At 37.9% G+C, this 17,015-nt stretch overlaps 1 protein-coding gene across 2 annotated transcripts in view; it reads right to left on the bottom strand.

Moving 5' to 3' along the window:
* cyfip1 (cytoplasmic FMR1 interacting protein 1) overlaps positions 1-15,079 on the bottom strand; it is an 81,187-nt gene extending 66,108 nt beyond the window's left edge. The window contains exons 1-3 of one of the 2 annotated variants that reach the window (XM_057840354.1): positions 14,788-15,079; positions 1,859-1,976; positions 1,688-1,777 (exon numbers count right to left, since the gene is read on the bottom strand). In XM_057840354.1, coding sequence (XP_057696337.1) covers positions 1,688-1,777; positions 1,859-1,975 — 207 coding nt within the window. In that variant the 5' untranslated portion in view covers position 1,976; positions 14,788-15,079. Of the gene's footprint in view, positions 1-1,687; positions 1,778-1,858; positions 1,980-14,787 lie in introns of both variants that reach the window. The other variant, XM_057840353.1, reaches the window with a different exon arrangement.
* Between the last annotated feature and the right edge of the window lie 1,936 nt (positions 15,080-17,015).

Raw genomic sequence — 17,015 nt, 5'->3', positions numbered from 1 at the left:
CAAGAGGAACTATTCACAAATACATGCACGCAGCAATCTAACGCCGGATTTCGGTTGAAAAAGTACGAAACCTGTACTGCATACAAACAGGAAGAATTGTCTCAGGAGTTATGTGTTCGAGGTTTCAAGGTAATTATAATATTTTTCATACCACGCATGCATTTTGAAACATTGTGAAAAAAAATCAATGGGAGAAATTAGCCGATGCTGCATTGGCATCATAGTTCGCAATATTTACATTAAATAAATGCTAACTGCACGTTTTTTTTTTTGCTTTTAACCAAGAATTGAGACTGCTTTATGTCCATATCCATAAAGAATTCGGGGATTTAAGCATTTGTTCAGAAGAATTTTCACCAGAAAAGCTCTGTTTACACCAGGGGGCCGCTAGCTACCTTCACTAACAGACTAGCATCGTAATTCGACAAATTTATGTAAAATAAACACTAACTGCACGGTTTTTTGCTTTTACCCAAGAATCGAGACTGCCTTATGTCCATATCTATAAAGAATTCGGGGATTTAAGCATTTTTTCACAAGAATTTTCACCGGAAAAGCTGTGTTTACCTCAGGCGGCCGCTAGCTACATTCACTAACTGACTAGCATTGTACTTCGACAGTTAGGTAAAATAAACGCTTTTTTGGGGGCTTTTAACCAAGAATCGAGACTGTTTTCTGTCCATATCTATTAGGAATTCGAGGATTTAAGCATTTATTCACAAGAATTTTCAACGAAAAATGCTCTTTGTCTGTGATTCCACTCGGTCCGCTTTGACAGCGTCGCCAACAATGCAGGCCCCCCTATTTATCGGCCCCGCGCCCTGCTTCCCGTCAATACATTATCTGTGGTGTAAAATCAAAACATAATAAAGCTAACTGTCAATTTTATCTGAGTAGTCATTGCTGGATAAAACACCAAGTGGCACTGGTGCCTAATATGCTCCAATATAGCAGGTATGATACATTTACTAGTATTTTGAACACTGCAAAAACTGAAAATCCTATCAGGGCTTACAATTTAGACTAACTTAAAACTTAACTAGATCTAAAAAATAGCTTGACACAAATGGAAATTAAATTGAAACACATGGGAAAAACAACTTTTAAGTGATGTGTGATGCCAAGCAGAATGACATTTTAAGGTAAAACATAAGATTTTTTTCATAAGATCTAAAGTTTTTTTAGTGAAAGCTGTGAATTTTTTGTTTCTATTCACATCTGAGATGCAATTGTTGGCCGTTTTCAACAATGTACATCGGAAATAAAGACATTGTCTGGAAATGGTTCAATATTAAGTGAAATGTTGTTTTCTTATTTATAATTGCTCTTTACCTTAAAAAAAAAAAAAAAAAAATTTTGTGGAATACTCGATTACTAAAATACTCGATAGCTGCAGCCCTAAGTGTCATATTTAATTTTATATTAAAAATATATATATACTTATTTTAGATACATCAAAAATAAACAATGTTGATATCACATGAGTTAAAAAACTTCATATTCTCATTATTCACATATTTTTGTAATGTGAATATTTTGGCTAAATTTAACAACTTCTGAATAGAGTTTAATTTCATTTTAAACCTGTTTTAAAGCTTAAAGTGTTAAAATGGCCCATCAAATATTGGCTTAACTAATTTCTACATAGAGAACTATTGAGTCATATAAAAGCAGTGAAATGGTGCACCATGCTGGAGTGGACGGTGGCCTGCTCGATGTATCTGGCGATACCCGTGACGAAGGCGTTGCGGTCCTCAAAGTTGGTGTTGAAGTTTGGCTGCGAAAAGGAAGACATTTTCAGACGCACGTTCTTAAAAAAAAAAAAAGTAGCATAGACGGTATGACTCGCAGTTCCGACCTGGTACATAATTGAGGAAGGCAGCGGCTCGATGCATGGCTGCTGGTCGGGCAGTGGGAGCTCCTCCAGGAGGTCCACGTTAGACAGCGCATCTTCTAAGGTGACGGTGGACGTCATTCTGCTGAGATTTAACACAAAAAAACAATATGCTGGTTTGAGAAGCAGAGCCTAGGGCAACAAAGCAAATTGTGTCGAGTTGTGGTTGATGGCCGGGATGCTGACTGCTTACTTTGCGCGCATGATAGCCAACAATCAGCCAGTCAAACAAAGCGTTTTGGGCACGTAGGGGGGTCACGAGAGGACATTCAAGTTGGCTCGGGGCGCTACAGTACATGGTTTTAACTAGCTCACTGCTATTGATGGCGATACAAGGGAGGGAAGATCATGTTCTAGTGGCATTGACTCCTGGCAGCAATCCGTCCAATAATGTGGTTCTTTCCATCCTTCTGCTGTGAGTTTATCACTGGTAGACGTCCAATCCATTTGAAGGGTTGGCAACGAATGGAAAAAAAAACTACAAATGTAGATCAAATTTATCCTACTGTCCTCCATTTTTACCTGATTTATGAGTTTTTGAAGCACATGGTTTCTCCTACATATAGCAGATTGTGGCGCAGCGTCACACCAAAATAAAAGCCACCACACCTTGCAAATGAGATGTTTTTTGTTGTTGTTTTTTTTTAAAGGCCGTTTCAAACTAGCGGCAGCCTAGTGCGAAGGGTTCAGCGGCAACCTATTCATTGTGTATTGTAATGTCCGTAACTATGCACGGCCCCCTTAAGAGACGATCAAACTGGAGAGCTTTGACGTAGAGGGAAGCGAGTAGGAAGAATGGGAGAACGGGCGAGATAGCGAGAGATAACGGTTGAATGGCGCGGCAGCCCACAGTTATTTTGTTATTGTTTTGCTTTATTATTGTTGCCACAATAAAGTGGCTAAGCCAATACTGATTTCTCTCCTTCTTCCCCCCATTACAGTATTTTGGATCGGACCTTTCAGCGTAAGAGAGCGGTGGAAGGCTGTCTTGGACGGAACGGCAAGTTTGAATTTGCGCTGAGAGGCGAGGCCCAACGCTACCGCGCTAACGCATCCAATATCAGAGGGACAGGCGTACTTATATACCCTACCCACCGACGTCACAAAACCACGTGCTCGCTGTGTGGTTCCGCCCACTTGTCCGTCATTTTGTCTCTGTATTAGCATTGTTTTCAATTGATCGAGGAATTTAAAATGCATTTCATGGAAGACCCGGTGCTTTCTGATGCCGTAAACTCACTGGATGTGTTGCATAAAAGGCGTTATGTGGAAAAGCTTCGTTCTATACAGTCGCAAGATCCATATTTGATGCCCAAATCGATGTTTTTCGACCCACTGTCTTCGCCCTGTCTGCCTGACATCTGCTACGCTGATATTTACAATTATCTTGTCCACACAAAATCAGCCTATTCTCACGAAAATTTGAAAAACTTCAAGAGCTTGGAGGCTTATAAATACTTCGTTGCTGGTTGGGTGAAACAGGTCCTCGTCCACGAAAATTCGGCAGGAATCTATCTTGTGCTTGGAAAGGTGAGTTACGAAATTTTCAATTCAGAATCTTTTGTTATTGCTAACATCCACTGTCAAGTCTAATGTATTTCATGTCGTTTGTCAATGGAGTTAAGGCTTTTAATGTTTATATGGTTTAGCGATAGCACTCTCACTACATACATACGTGTATGTTGTCGGCGATTAGCCTCGCAATGATCTTAATGGTGGTTATTTGTCAGCCCCGTTGACGAGGCCAGTTTCTTTCACTTGGTACCAGCTAAATACTATTCAAAAAATAACGACGGTGGAAGAAAGGGAAGTCACAAACATCTTGAATTTGAAACTATGTCGTACTACGTCGTATGTTGTCGGCGATTAGCCTCGCAATGATCTTAATTGTGGTTATTTGTCAGCCCAAAACCCTCTAAGTATATCTTAAATGCATCTTACCGGATATAAAATGACTACTACATAGTCTGTGGTGATTTTTTGGTGCCCAGTTTTCACGTCGAATTGCAGCCGTCCATTTCGCTCTCCTCTTTGGATCCCTCGGAATACGGTAAAACTTCAAGTCTCTCCTTCCATCTTCTCTGTTAGTGCAACCAACAGCCACACACGCCTTCACCATTTTGATTATTAACGTTAAGGAGCAGAAAAACACGCCGTAAATAGGAGAAATGTACGTAGCCGTAACAGGTTAACACTATGTTTTGACGGACAAGTGGGCGGTACCATTCAGGAGAGCGGAGTTGTGACGTCACGTGGGTAGGGTCTATATCTGTGCTATCACGCTGTTTTGGCGGATGGATAAACGCAATCACGGCTGACGAAACCTTGATAAATATGCTTTGTTTTCCAAGTTTCATGAGCTCTGCGACACTCGAAAAATGACTGTTATACCTTTCCTTGCTAAGCTAAATGGTACCTCGACGTACGTTTACGTGGCAATATAGTTCACGAACAACAACAAAAACTATTCACCTTCTCACTGAAACTAGTAAAACTATACACAGCTATTAGAATTTCCTCCTAGCTATTAGAAATTCCTCCTAGTCCTTGAAATGGGTTTGTTAACAGGAGGACTAATATTGTTGTGGTAATGTAGTATGTTTTAATTTCTATTTCAATTTATTCACATACAGTCACAAAGTGTACATCATCTCATAATGCTGAGCTAGGATAATGGGTAAGTCAGGTCTCCTTAAGAAGCTACTCAAAACTTATAGCCTGGAGCCTGCGTACATTAAGACAATCTTAAGAAAAATTAGAAGAGCAGAAAGGGTGAATTGTCACATATTATAGTATCCTCATACAATAGCATACTGACAAAAAATAACGGACACTAAACACAAAAAAGAAATACTTTCTTAGAAGAGGACAATTTATGACCTAGGTTTGTTGGAATTTTTATATTTACTGATCAGAATGCTTTTTAGCATTGTTTTAAAGGTGTAGATTGATTTCAACACCTAGCTTGTCGTCGAGCTCATTCCAAATTAGGGCCAAATTAAAGGAAAAAGAAGGACTACGACATGTAAGTCGTACTATTGCTACAGAAAAAAAAGTCGTACCACGTAGGGTAATGTAACTGTAATCAGCTAAGCATTTTACGTCCATGTACCGTAGCTGAAAGCTACGACATTAGCCTGGCTAATGAAATATGTCAAATAGATCTTTTTTATGGTTGTTTTGGGAAAAAATGTGGGGAAAAAAATCTTATTTGTCGTGATGACATGACGCAATTTCGCCGTGGCACGACATGGTGAGGCTGTCCGACTCTGATGTAGCACACCATCACAGCTTCAAAAATCCCAAGGGAAAACCTGCCGTTTTCGTCAAAAATGACGATAACGAAAATATTTCGTCGACGAACAATTTTTTCATGACAATGACGAGCTAAAAACGTGGCTTGGGAGACTAGAACATAACAAGACGAATGCCAGTTTTCGTCTGATGGGACGACAACGAGACGAGTCATATGTTCACAGTGCGTGACATTTTCATATTGTACGCCGAGTACGTCAGCTTGCATCGTAGCAGTGTTTGGGTCATGTCACTCATGTAGATGAGCTGGACCGCTCCCTCACTCTCCTCACCTGAGTTTAAGATGAGTTTCAAGCTATGCTAGGCTCCATCTTGCCTGTTTGGCAGTGTTGTTTTTGGACGCCAATTTAATTTTCATCTTAGTCTTTTGAATGGTAATACTTATTAGTCTGAGTCGTGTTTTAGTCATTTCAAAATGTTTGTCTTCGTCTAGTTTTTGTTGACAAAAACTCAAGACTAATTTTGTCCAGTTTTAGTCGACCTTTGCTAAAAATATTTTTCACTGTAAAATTTGAAAGTTTCACTCCAAAAATAAATGAAGTATTTTGAATGAACATTGACAGACAAGCACATATTGTAGCATCTACAAATCTATCACTTGATAATACACTCAGCAGGAAAACAGTACATAATTTTCAATGGATTATACCCACCTGGACGACAAGAACTGTAAGTAAAAAGTTGTCCGAGGTCCGAGAGTTTAGGATGCTCGCCGTTAGTAATTGCCTAATGCTAACGCGAATGTGAATTCTATGCTAACGCTACGGGTTACATTTAGAGGCCGTTTACTTGGTGTCTCTCCGAGAAGACGAAAAATTTCATGTTTGCATCTATATGGTTCCGTCTCCATTCGACCAATGTCGCATCAAAACGATGTAGGATTCATGCCAGGCCCTGGGGGGCAGTACAGATTTACAAGGCGACAGCGAATGATGCACTTTCCCCAACAACCTCCTCAGCCCGGAAGACAGCATGCCTGCCCACCCCTAGCAACGGCATTTTTCTTTTGTTTCAAAAGGCACAAAAATGGAAACATTCAACATATTTAAATTATAAATATTATAAAAACAGTAAATTAAAGCCGACGTTCTGCCATATTTGCTGTTTTTAATGTTTAGTAGCACCGCTGCGCATGGCCAATGTGATGTGTACCAGTGCTGAAGTTTTCGGCGCAGGTACCGCGCCGCGGTAGCTTTTGATATACATACAGAGCAAGCCCCCCTTAAGACCCCGCAATCGAATTCTTCCACTTTGGAGGCAGGATTCCAAGGTTTGCGTCTTTGCCTTCCGTCTTCGCTGACACCATACGAACGCGAGGCCAATCCGCAACACAATCATTGCGTCTTAGTGTCACAGAGTCGCCATGTAAACTGCCTCTTATTGTGTGGTGATCACTCAGCACAGACCTCTAAAGGCTAAAGCAACATGGCATATTTCTTCTTGCCACGATAAGACAAATCTTACCATGTGGTCTCAAAACAAGCAACGGGGAGACTGGAGAGGACACGAGTGGGTGAGCTTGGGGGGGGGGGCGCAGCACCTCACATGCGTGAAATAACCAGACACTGCTACGATGCAGGCTAACTACACGTACAGTAAAATGTCACACGTTGTGAACATGTGACAGGAAGTATGACGCATTTTCATCTCGTCAGAAGAAAACGGGCATTCGTGTCGCTATGTTTTAGTCTCCCAAGACCCGTTTTTAGCTCTTTATCGTCTCGTCCTCGTCATTTAAAAAAAAAAAAACAACAAAAACGGTTCGTCGACAAAATATTTTAGTTATGGTCATCGTTGACAAAAACAACACTGCTGTTTGGAAATGCATAGTAAGATTTATTTTCTTGGCAAGAGAGAATATGCAATGTTGCTTTAGCCTTGAAAAGGTCTGTACTGAGTGATCACCACGCACTTAATATAACTTGATGCATTAGCATCGCATAAGCATAAACTTTAGCACACAGAGCATCCTCTTAAACGCTCGGACAACTTTTTGTTGTTTTTTTTTTTATACATACAGTTCGTGGCTTCTAGGTGGGTTCAATTGAAAATAATGTACTGCTTTTCCTGCTGGGTGTTTATTATCATCTCAAAGTTGGTGTCGTCCGTGTACATGCTACAATATGTGCTCATCTCTCTATGTTCATTTGAAATTGTTGGAAACCTTTATCAATTTTTTTACTAATACGTTTGCATCTTACAGACGAAAACATTTGAGTAACAGTCAACTAAAACTAGTTGAAAATTGTATGAGCTTTCGGGGTTTAAAACTAGACGAAGAAAAACACCTTTTGAAATGACCGAAATAGGACTAAGACCATGAGCATGTCCATAAGACCATAAGCATAAAAGTGTCGTTGCATGAAATTGACCTTCCTATATATATAAAAGTTGTAAAGCAATAAAACTGCAACAAAAATGAATGAAATCAACATAAAAATCTAATTTTATAATGGGAGCAACATTATTTTTGGAACAGATCATGTGACCAGCACCTTAGACAGTCATTTGCTTTGCATATAATTTAAAAAAATAAAAAAATAAATTAGGGGAGGGCAATTTTATTTTTCAAATGATTCTTTTTCTTTGATTGAAAATATATTATTTTTTTAATGAAGCAACTTTTTTGGGATAGAATGATTTAGACACAAATGTCCTACCCATAATATGGGCCAAACACAAAATGGATTGCTTCAATCAAAGAAAACTTTTTCAATGAAAAATGAAGTGTTCAAATGCACATTTTTCAATCTCAAATATTTTTTCGCATTCAAAAACGTTTTCTATGATTGAATTGTTTGTTTTTTTTTGATTGAAGTGATTTTTATTTTTGAAAAAAAAAAATTAAGCAACCTATTTTTTGATTGAATAATAAAGACAAAAACGTCCTAGCCAAAATGTTGCCTAAACACAAATCAACATTACTTCATTCAAAAAAGTTGATTCAATTAAAAAACAAAAAATCCATCAAAGAAAAATAGCTTCCACATACATTTATTTGAGTTTCAAATTTATTTTTGCATTCAAACACATTTTTTTTTTTGTATTGAAGCGACTTTTTATTTTTGAAAATATATATTTTGATTGAAGGAACTTTATTTTTTAATGGTGACACTTTTTCTTTATTGAATAATAAAGACACAAATCTACCTCCATATGGCTCCGCCCAGGAGATAACATTTTTGACTGGGGTAACTACATTGGCACGACACCGGCGGGCGTACGATATTCAATGGATGATGACCTTAGCGAAAAGTATTGCCTAAGCAGCCTGATTTAGAATTCCCCTCAAGAATGATGGGAAAAAAACGCTAATTGTCAACTTATTATTATAAATATTCTTGTAAGTTAATTTTATTGCTGACACTGCATTTCGAGGTCATCAATATGTTGTGCCCTCCCGCCCCAAAAGTCAACACATAAATTCAAAGGGCTGCCAAAAACAACACTGTCGCAAATCCTGAAAATAGCTAAATATGTGTGTACAATTTTGCCTATCTTGCTTGCAACAAGTGACCAGACAGGGAAGTGCGACTTGTAAGCACGGGACTCAAAAGAAACCACTTCCGCTCAGATGCTGAAGATATCTTCAATGGGCTTAAAGGGAAAATAACCCCAAAACAGTCTAAATTAATTGGACATTTATTGCTGTCAATGGAGGTCTTTCAGTTAAGAACTATTGATAGTGAAGCAAACCAGCTAAAGGTTTGAATGTTTGTGACCTAACAGAGGAACATGCGTAAAAATAAATAAAACACTTAACCTCAAAGTGTCTCCTCTTATAAAAGAGAGAAGTTTCACTCCTGTCACTACACGGTAAGAGGCTTATTACTCAGTAGCTGAAAGCTTGTGACGTGGGCAGTGCCAAGCGCGGGAGCGCTTAATGCCTACTGGACTATAAAAATCTCTTTGTGACGTCATACGAAGCAAAGTGATGTGTTCAAATGTAGGGATGGGAACCTCTAGGTACCGCACGATACAATACGATTAGCGATACAAGGCTCACAAGAACAATTATCTCAGAACATGGCGATATAACAATTATGTTATATATATATATAGGAAATAATTCTACAATATTTTACTACACACATTATAAACAGAAAAATAAGCTCTTTTCATCATTCTGCTGCGAATTGAATTGAGTTCATCACTCGTTGATGTCCAATTCATTTGAACTGGGAGGGTGGCGCGGTACATTCCCTGCCATCCCTCCCACTTCAAATGGATTGGACGTCTATGGCCATCAATGACAGCCATGAGTTTAATTTTGGGGCATTTCAGGTCAGTTGCTGTTAATTTTTTGTCACTTCCAGTTGAATCTGAGCCATTTATGGGTCACTTCCTCTTGATTTTGGGTTACAGAACAAGAAGTGAACAGCAAATCTCCCCAAATGAATCAGCAGTGACTCAAGGCTGTTATGCTTCTGCGGCAGCCCTACGTCGTCAAGGCGGACCCGATTTACGACCCTCCGCCGTAGCCTGACTGAAATTCTGACTGGGGCGACGTGATGCAAATGGACTGTGATTGTTCCCGTTCAGCGCGAAATCACCGCCATTTTCAAACATTGTTGTGCTACACGCAAAAATGGACCAAGTCGACGAGAGTATCAATGTCTCGTCAAGACGTTATAAAGATTGCCAAATGGCAAACAATTCGTGGAAGGAGATTGCTGAAAATATGTGGCTGGAGGTCAGCGAATGCATAAAAAAATAGAAGAACCTCCGAGACAAGTATGTGTGTGTTGGGAAGCGAATGGCCACACGAAGCGGTGACCCAGCCGGCCAAAAACTGCCAGCTTTTTATCACTTTAGGTCGTATTTTTGGTTGGTGCACATTACCACTTATTTTGTATGTTTATGTTTGTTATGATTTCCCACTGGCTGGTTGTAGGACGCGGCAAAGAAATCAGACAAAACGCAGGACAACGCAGCTTGCTGGCTTCCACCCTATACTGGAATTCATAATGTGACTGGCATTCTCTGTGCGGCATCAACAGTCGGACAGACCACCTCCGCAACAGTCTTCTGCGTCGCCTGCGCCTCAACATTTGTATGATCAACATTTGTTGTTCAATGTCGATGAGCTGAAGATCCACATTCAAGCGTACCATCTCCGTTGGCGTTGTTGTCTAACCGGGAGAAAATTAGAGGAAGTCGACAAGACTCCTCCAAAACCATACAAACACAACGCCAAACCCCTCTGGTGGCTTGGCGGTGAATTACAGAGCAACCCGTTCCGTAGGGTCTACATTGTTGCTACACATCATTGCAACGCCGTAAGCATAACTCAGGCTTCAAACTCAACAGGAAGTGACCTGAATGCCCCGAAAATCAGGAAAAACTGACTGCGAATGCTCTAGTGTCGAATGGATGAACATTCATTCGCCCGTCCCAGTCTAAATGGATTGGGCATCTAGCACCGTCAACGGCAGTCACTGAGTTAACAAAGACACTGTTCTAGTGGAGAATTTTGGTAGCAACTTGTCGGTTCCTTTTTTTTTTTTTTTAAATACAGTAGGGCTGCTGCTATCGATAATTTTTGTCGTCGATTAATCGATGAACTAGTTAGTATGAATCATCGAGTAATTGAATAAGGAACAAAAAATATTAAAATACCTCAGCGGAGCCTCAAACAGTATTAAAAAAAATAAATAAATGAGGATCTAAGTACAACAAAAGAACAATTAGCTAACTTAGATAGCAAAAGTCCGCTAGTTTAAATGCTTTAAAATGCTAACTTTTTTTTTTTTTTAAACGCTTTTAACAAATGGTTCATACACATATTCCCACCAAAAAAAAAAAAAAAAAAACAGCTAAATATACCTATAAACTAAATTACGAATGCATTAAAAAAACATTAGCTCAAACAAAAACTTAGCTTATGTTGGTCTTAATAGGGAGCAGCTGGATTCAGCCATGTGAAATGATTTATGCCATATTCACTGTTGCCACTAGACAGCAGTGTATCCACCCAAATCAACAAAACTAAATGCAAACACTTTCAAAACAAACCATTACAACACCACTTTAATGAAACGAATAATTGAATCTTTTTTCTGACCAAATTACTCAAGTTAATCGATTAATCGTTGCAGCACTAATAAACAGTAAGACCTTTTAAAAACTATACCGTATATTAAGCCTGAACGATATATCGTTTAAACATCGCCATCGCGATGTGTGCGTGCGCGATAGTCCCATCGCAAGGACGTGCGATAGTTTTTATTTTTTTTAATCCACATACGCCCTGCTTTCTGCTCTGCGCGGAGCCTCACACCCTCCCTTTCCCAGCTCTTTGAACCTCACAGTCACTGCAGCACTTGCTTATTAAAGTTAACGATGCTGGTATCTTTGATCTTGCCAAAGAAGCAGACATCACAGCACAGCAGCTGTCAATCATCGTTTAGCTTGTTAAACAATTTATGCAAGGAAGCCGCTTTGGAATGAATGTGCGTGTGTGTGGAGACATTTGGGACATATAAATTAAATGCTAGAAGTGATCATGAGGAGTTTGTAATTTCTACATGTCCACCAAGAGTCACAGCTAAGGTAGATAAACAGAAGTATTAAATAAAGCCAAGCATTTTTCTACTACAGTACTTTATTCTTGTTCAAAAATGATTTGGTTGGACAGTTATGTTTAAAACTGATCATAATTATTACATTTGAAGTGCTTAAAACCATTTATTAATATATATATATATATATATATATATATATATATATATACTTTTTTTTTTCTTTTAATCCTACTTTGGGGAAAAAGTGAGAAAAAAAACATGCCTTATATGTATCTCTTTCCAATGCTAAATCTGAATAAATACATTGAGAATAAATACATTGAGCACACACACAAAAAAATACAAATTTGGGGGGCGGGGTGCGCAACTTCGCGGTTTTTCACTTATCGCAGCGGGTTCTGGTCCCCATTAACCGCGAAAAATGGGGGATCACTGTACACTGGTCATTGTGAGTCATCCAAAGTCTTTCCAAAAAAGCTATTCAAGTCATCTAGTGAAAATTTCTTTTAAAAAAAAAATTATATATATATATATATATATATATATATATTATTTTTTAAATATCGCAATATAATATCGCAAACCCCCCAAAAAATCGCAGGAATATTTTTTTCCAATATTGTTCAGGCCTACCATATATCTATTCTTGGGAGAAGCATATCGATAACCTTTTGGGATACAAACAAAGTATCACGATATGTCACCACTTCAATATTTTGTCAAATGCGAACGACAAAAGCAGCAACATCTAACAAGGAGCAAAGTGATGCCTTTGACTTCACTTGTCAGTCGTCATCACTCTTTGACTTCTCCAAAACAATGCATGACGGAATTTCCTGACAGCAGACGCTGAAATACATACAGTATGGCTAAATGACATACAGCGAGTCAAAATGACCCTGATTAGAATTAAAAATATACTGGGGCTGTGACAGTATCTTGAAAGAGTGATACAGTATATCCCGATACTTTGTAGCCCAAAAGATTATCGATATACTCCCGCCAAGAATACAATCGATATCCTTTTAAAAAGGTGTCACTGGTTAAAAAAATATAAAGGAAGAAACAGTTTGCTAGCAAAATCCCCCATTGGAATAGAGTATGTTAGCTCACTTGCTGCCACAATCACTTGATGCACTGCAGAATAAATTTTAGGAAATGTAAAACGAAGACACAAGTGTTTATGCCTGCAAAAACATTTTAAATAGCTAAAATTGCGTTTTCAAAAGAGCATTAAATGTCAATATATTATATTTTACCATTCATTATTGAAACTGTGAAGTAGGCCAACGAAACAGCGTACTTAAAACAGTGTTATTTAAGGTCAGAAATAACCTCACATGTACTAGTGGAGGAATTGAAACTTTGCACTTTCAAGATACTTTTTGCATACTTGTTGTGTCTTTGTTAGAAAGAGTGACAAACTACAGAATGATGCCTGGTTGAGGTGTTGTTTTGAGGCTTTGTAATTCAAAAAGTCTAGCCACAAAATCAGGAAAAAATACAACACCACTTTTAACCAAACTAATGTGGCTTACCACACGCATCCTTTCTTGAGAGTAAAAAGTATTGCCTGACACAGGTATGCTATATTTTGAAAGAGGGTTGAAAAGTGTACATGGTTATAAGTTGAAAAATGCTAAGTATGACTATTTGTGAAATAAAACATTCTGTTGACGTTTTCTATCTAAAATATACTCTGCCATATTTTGGGTTTTTTTTCAATTTATTATATAGTTTTATTTTTAAAACTGTCATTTGTTGTTCTTTTTATTTAGGGCAAAACCCTAAAATGACAAAGTATCAAAAGGTCTAAAATTCCATGTTTTCGAATATTAAGACAGGTTTACAACACTAATTCTACTGTCATTCATTAATTATTTTATGTACTTGCAATGTTCTAAAATGACAATACATCACGTTAAAAGTTCATAAATCTAAAAAAAAAGAAAAAAGAAAATTGTAGATATACATATATTTTAAAAATACTGTTATATATATGCACACACACACACATATATATATATATATATGTATATATTATATATATAGAAACCATATCTTTTTTTTAATTGCAAAAATTGGCAACACATGCAGTATGTTAAACTGACACAAAATGAAGTTTAAAAATCTCGAAAGGAAAAAAAAGTAATTTGACATGGCAATAGTTCTAGGTGTCGTTATCGCTTATAGCAATCACCATTTTCTTTTTTAGTATTTTCAAATATCTTAAAAAAAAAAAAAAACTGACAGTCACGCAGTGGGTCAACTTGACCACATTAAAAATCAACAAGAAAACTATTTTTATATTTAAAAAACTACAAACCCTTTTCTTCTTTCTTTTTTAGTTGTAAATTTTATAAAAATATATAAAACATAAAATGACAATACAGTACATGCAGCAGGTCAAACTAACCTGAATAAAACATTTTAAAAAATATATATATATTTTTTTTTGAATGCGTCCACTTAGATTTTAAAAAACATGAACTGAGTACACGCAGCAGACCAGTTAAAACTATTTAAAAAAATAATAATCAAAATAAAAATCAAGAACATATTTTCAAAAAAGAACTTTGCTTTTACGTTGTATATTTTACAACCACTCACAATTACTGCAACGATACGAACGACAGTGAGTGAACAGTAGGTACAGTTCCTTGAACGCCTCATCAACCATAACTTCAATTTTACGCTACATAATACATTTTCTGTTCTGTTGACTGACAGCTGAACCCAAGAGAACCCTTGTGCCAAATGTTAATATAATACACACACAAAAAAAACATTTTTTAAAGTTTCGCCTTTGAAGTTACAACCTGCCCCCAAACACAACATGCAGCGGTGAGCGATACTCGGCCTCACTTCTTAAACCACGAAAAAAGTAACTTTTTTAGCATTTAACACGTTTTCAGAAGCAACACTCCAAGTATAATTAACTTTAAACTACATTTAGTCATGTTTTCGAGTGAAATTTCTAAGCAGGCGACGAAAGAAAAGACTACACCCAAAGTTTGCTAGCTTAACTTCACCGTTCAATCAGTCCAAACTCACCCGCCGAGAGTTGCTGGTTAACTACGGGAAACCGAGCGTCGACTAGGCCGACAGGAGCGCCATGCAGCCGGACACGCCGTCGAATCCTCCCGCTCCTTTTTGGTGGAAGTCCGACTCCTGAGATTTTAGGGTAGTTTTCCCTCAATCGTCGGCAAATCGAGGACTCCTTCCAGGCTTGGTGTTATTACCATTGGGCGGAGCACGGAGTTCCTGTCCGGGCTCAAACAAACAGGGAAACTCGACAGGAAGACGACAGAAGAGAGGCAGAGCTGACGGAGCACCACCCATATGTCCATGGAGCCTTCCCCCACCAACCAGGAAAGGTAAAACCAAAGGAATGTGCTGTGGTGCCTTGAGATACGAGTTTGACCTGAACATGCTTTCAACTCGAAATATTTATATATGAAAACATATTTACCTTTGACATGAACGGAAATATCATTAATCAGTTCAAAACCCACACCCAACCCAACAAAAAAATTCTGTTATCTTTTTAAGGCTGGTGTAGTTAACTCTGAGTTTACGATGATGTTAATACTGTTAAATTGCGCATTCACTCATCATAAGTTCATATAGATTAATATTTCATTGACATGGTGGTAAATTTAGATTAAAATTATGTTAAATACTACTTTTTAATTCATGATTATTATTATTATTTCAGTTAATTTTTTTAACTGTGCAATCACTCATTGTCTCTCATGGACGGCGATAGACGTCTATTCCATTAGAACTGGGAGGCCTGGCAACGATCATTGATCTTGGATGGATACAATTAGTTAATGTGGATGATTAATTAATATGGCAGTACATTTGAAAGAGGTGTTCTAATTAGGCCTGAACGGTATTGGAAAAAAATATTGCTGCGAATTTTGGGGGGTTTGCGATATTATATTGCGATATTAATTTTTTTTTTTTTTTTTTAAGTAATTTTCACTAGATGACTTGAATAGCTTTTTGGAAAGACGTCGGATGACTCACCATGACCACAGTGTACAGTGATCCCTCGTTTTACGCGGTTAATGGGGACCAGAACCCGCCACGATAAGTGAAAAACCGCTAAGTTGCGCACCCCGCCCCCCAATTTTTTTTTTTTTTTTGTGTGTGTGTGCTCAATGTATTTATTCAGATTTAGCATTGGAAAGAGATACATATAAGGCATGTTTTTTTCTCACTTTTTCCCCAAAGTATGATTTTTAAAAATGTATATATATATATATATATATATATATATATATATATATATATATATATATACACATTATATATATATACATTTGTATATAAATGGTTTTATGCACTTCAAATGTAATAATTATGATCAGTTTTAAACATAACTGTCCAACCAAATCATTTTTGAACAAGAATAATGTACTGTAGTAGAAAAATGCTTGGCTTTATTAAATACTTCTGTTTATCTACCTTAGCTGTGACTCTTGGTGGACATGTAGAAATTACAAACTCCTCATGATCACTTCTGCCATTTAATTTATATGTCTCAAACGTCTCCACACACATTCATTCCAAAGCGGCTTCCTTGCAGAAACTGTTTAACAAGTTAAACGATAATGGAGAGCTGCTGCGCTGCAATGTCCGCTTCTTTGGCAAGATCAAAGATACCAGCATTGTTAACTTTAATAAGCAAGTGCTGCAGTGACTGTGAGGTTCAAAGAGCTGGGAGAGGGAGGGTGTGAGGCCTTGCGCAGAGCAGAAAGCAGGGCGTATGTGGATTGAAAAAAATATATATATATCGCGCAAGCACACATCGCGTTGGCGATGTTTTAACGATATATCGTTCGGGCTTAGTTCTAATTACTACTTTATTACTGATTGATACAGAATGCGATTAATGGCAATTCATCTTGTATGATTAATCGCGATTAAAGGTAAAACTAAACGAATGTGCAGTCATAGACATCCTAACGATATTGACGGGACACACTCCCCAGACACTGCGCCACGCCAGAAAGCCCGCAAACAGTTTGCTGAAGACATGTCAACAAAGCACATGGATTACTGGAACCATGTCCTATCGTCTGATGAGACGGGCGAGCTTTCTTGTGTACCGTCTTCAGAAGAGGCTTCCTCCTGGGGTGACAACCATGCACCGCAATTTGATGTAGAGTGCGGCGTATGGTCTGAGCACTACCAGGCTGACCCCCCACCTCTTCAATCTCTCCAGCAATGCTGACAGCACTCCTGTTACGAGTCACATGACATTTTGGAGG

This window comes from Corythoichthys intestinalis, chromosome 7 (assembly GCF_030265065.1).
Source record: "Corythoichthys intestinalis isolate RoL2023-P3 chromosome 7, ASM3026506v1, whole genome shotgun sequence".
In the NCBI taxonomy this organism is placed as follows: Eukaryota; Metazoa; Chordata; class Actinopteri; order Syngnathiformes; family Syngnathidae; genus Corythoichthys; species Corythoichthys intestinalis.
Note: the sequence above shows the minus strand (reverse complement) of the source record. Positions and strands in the feature narration are given on the sequence as shown.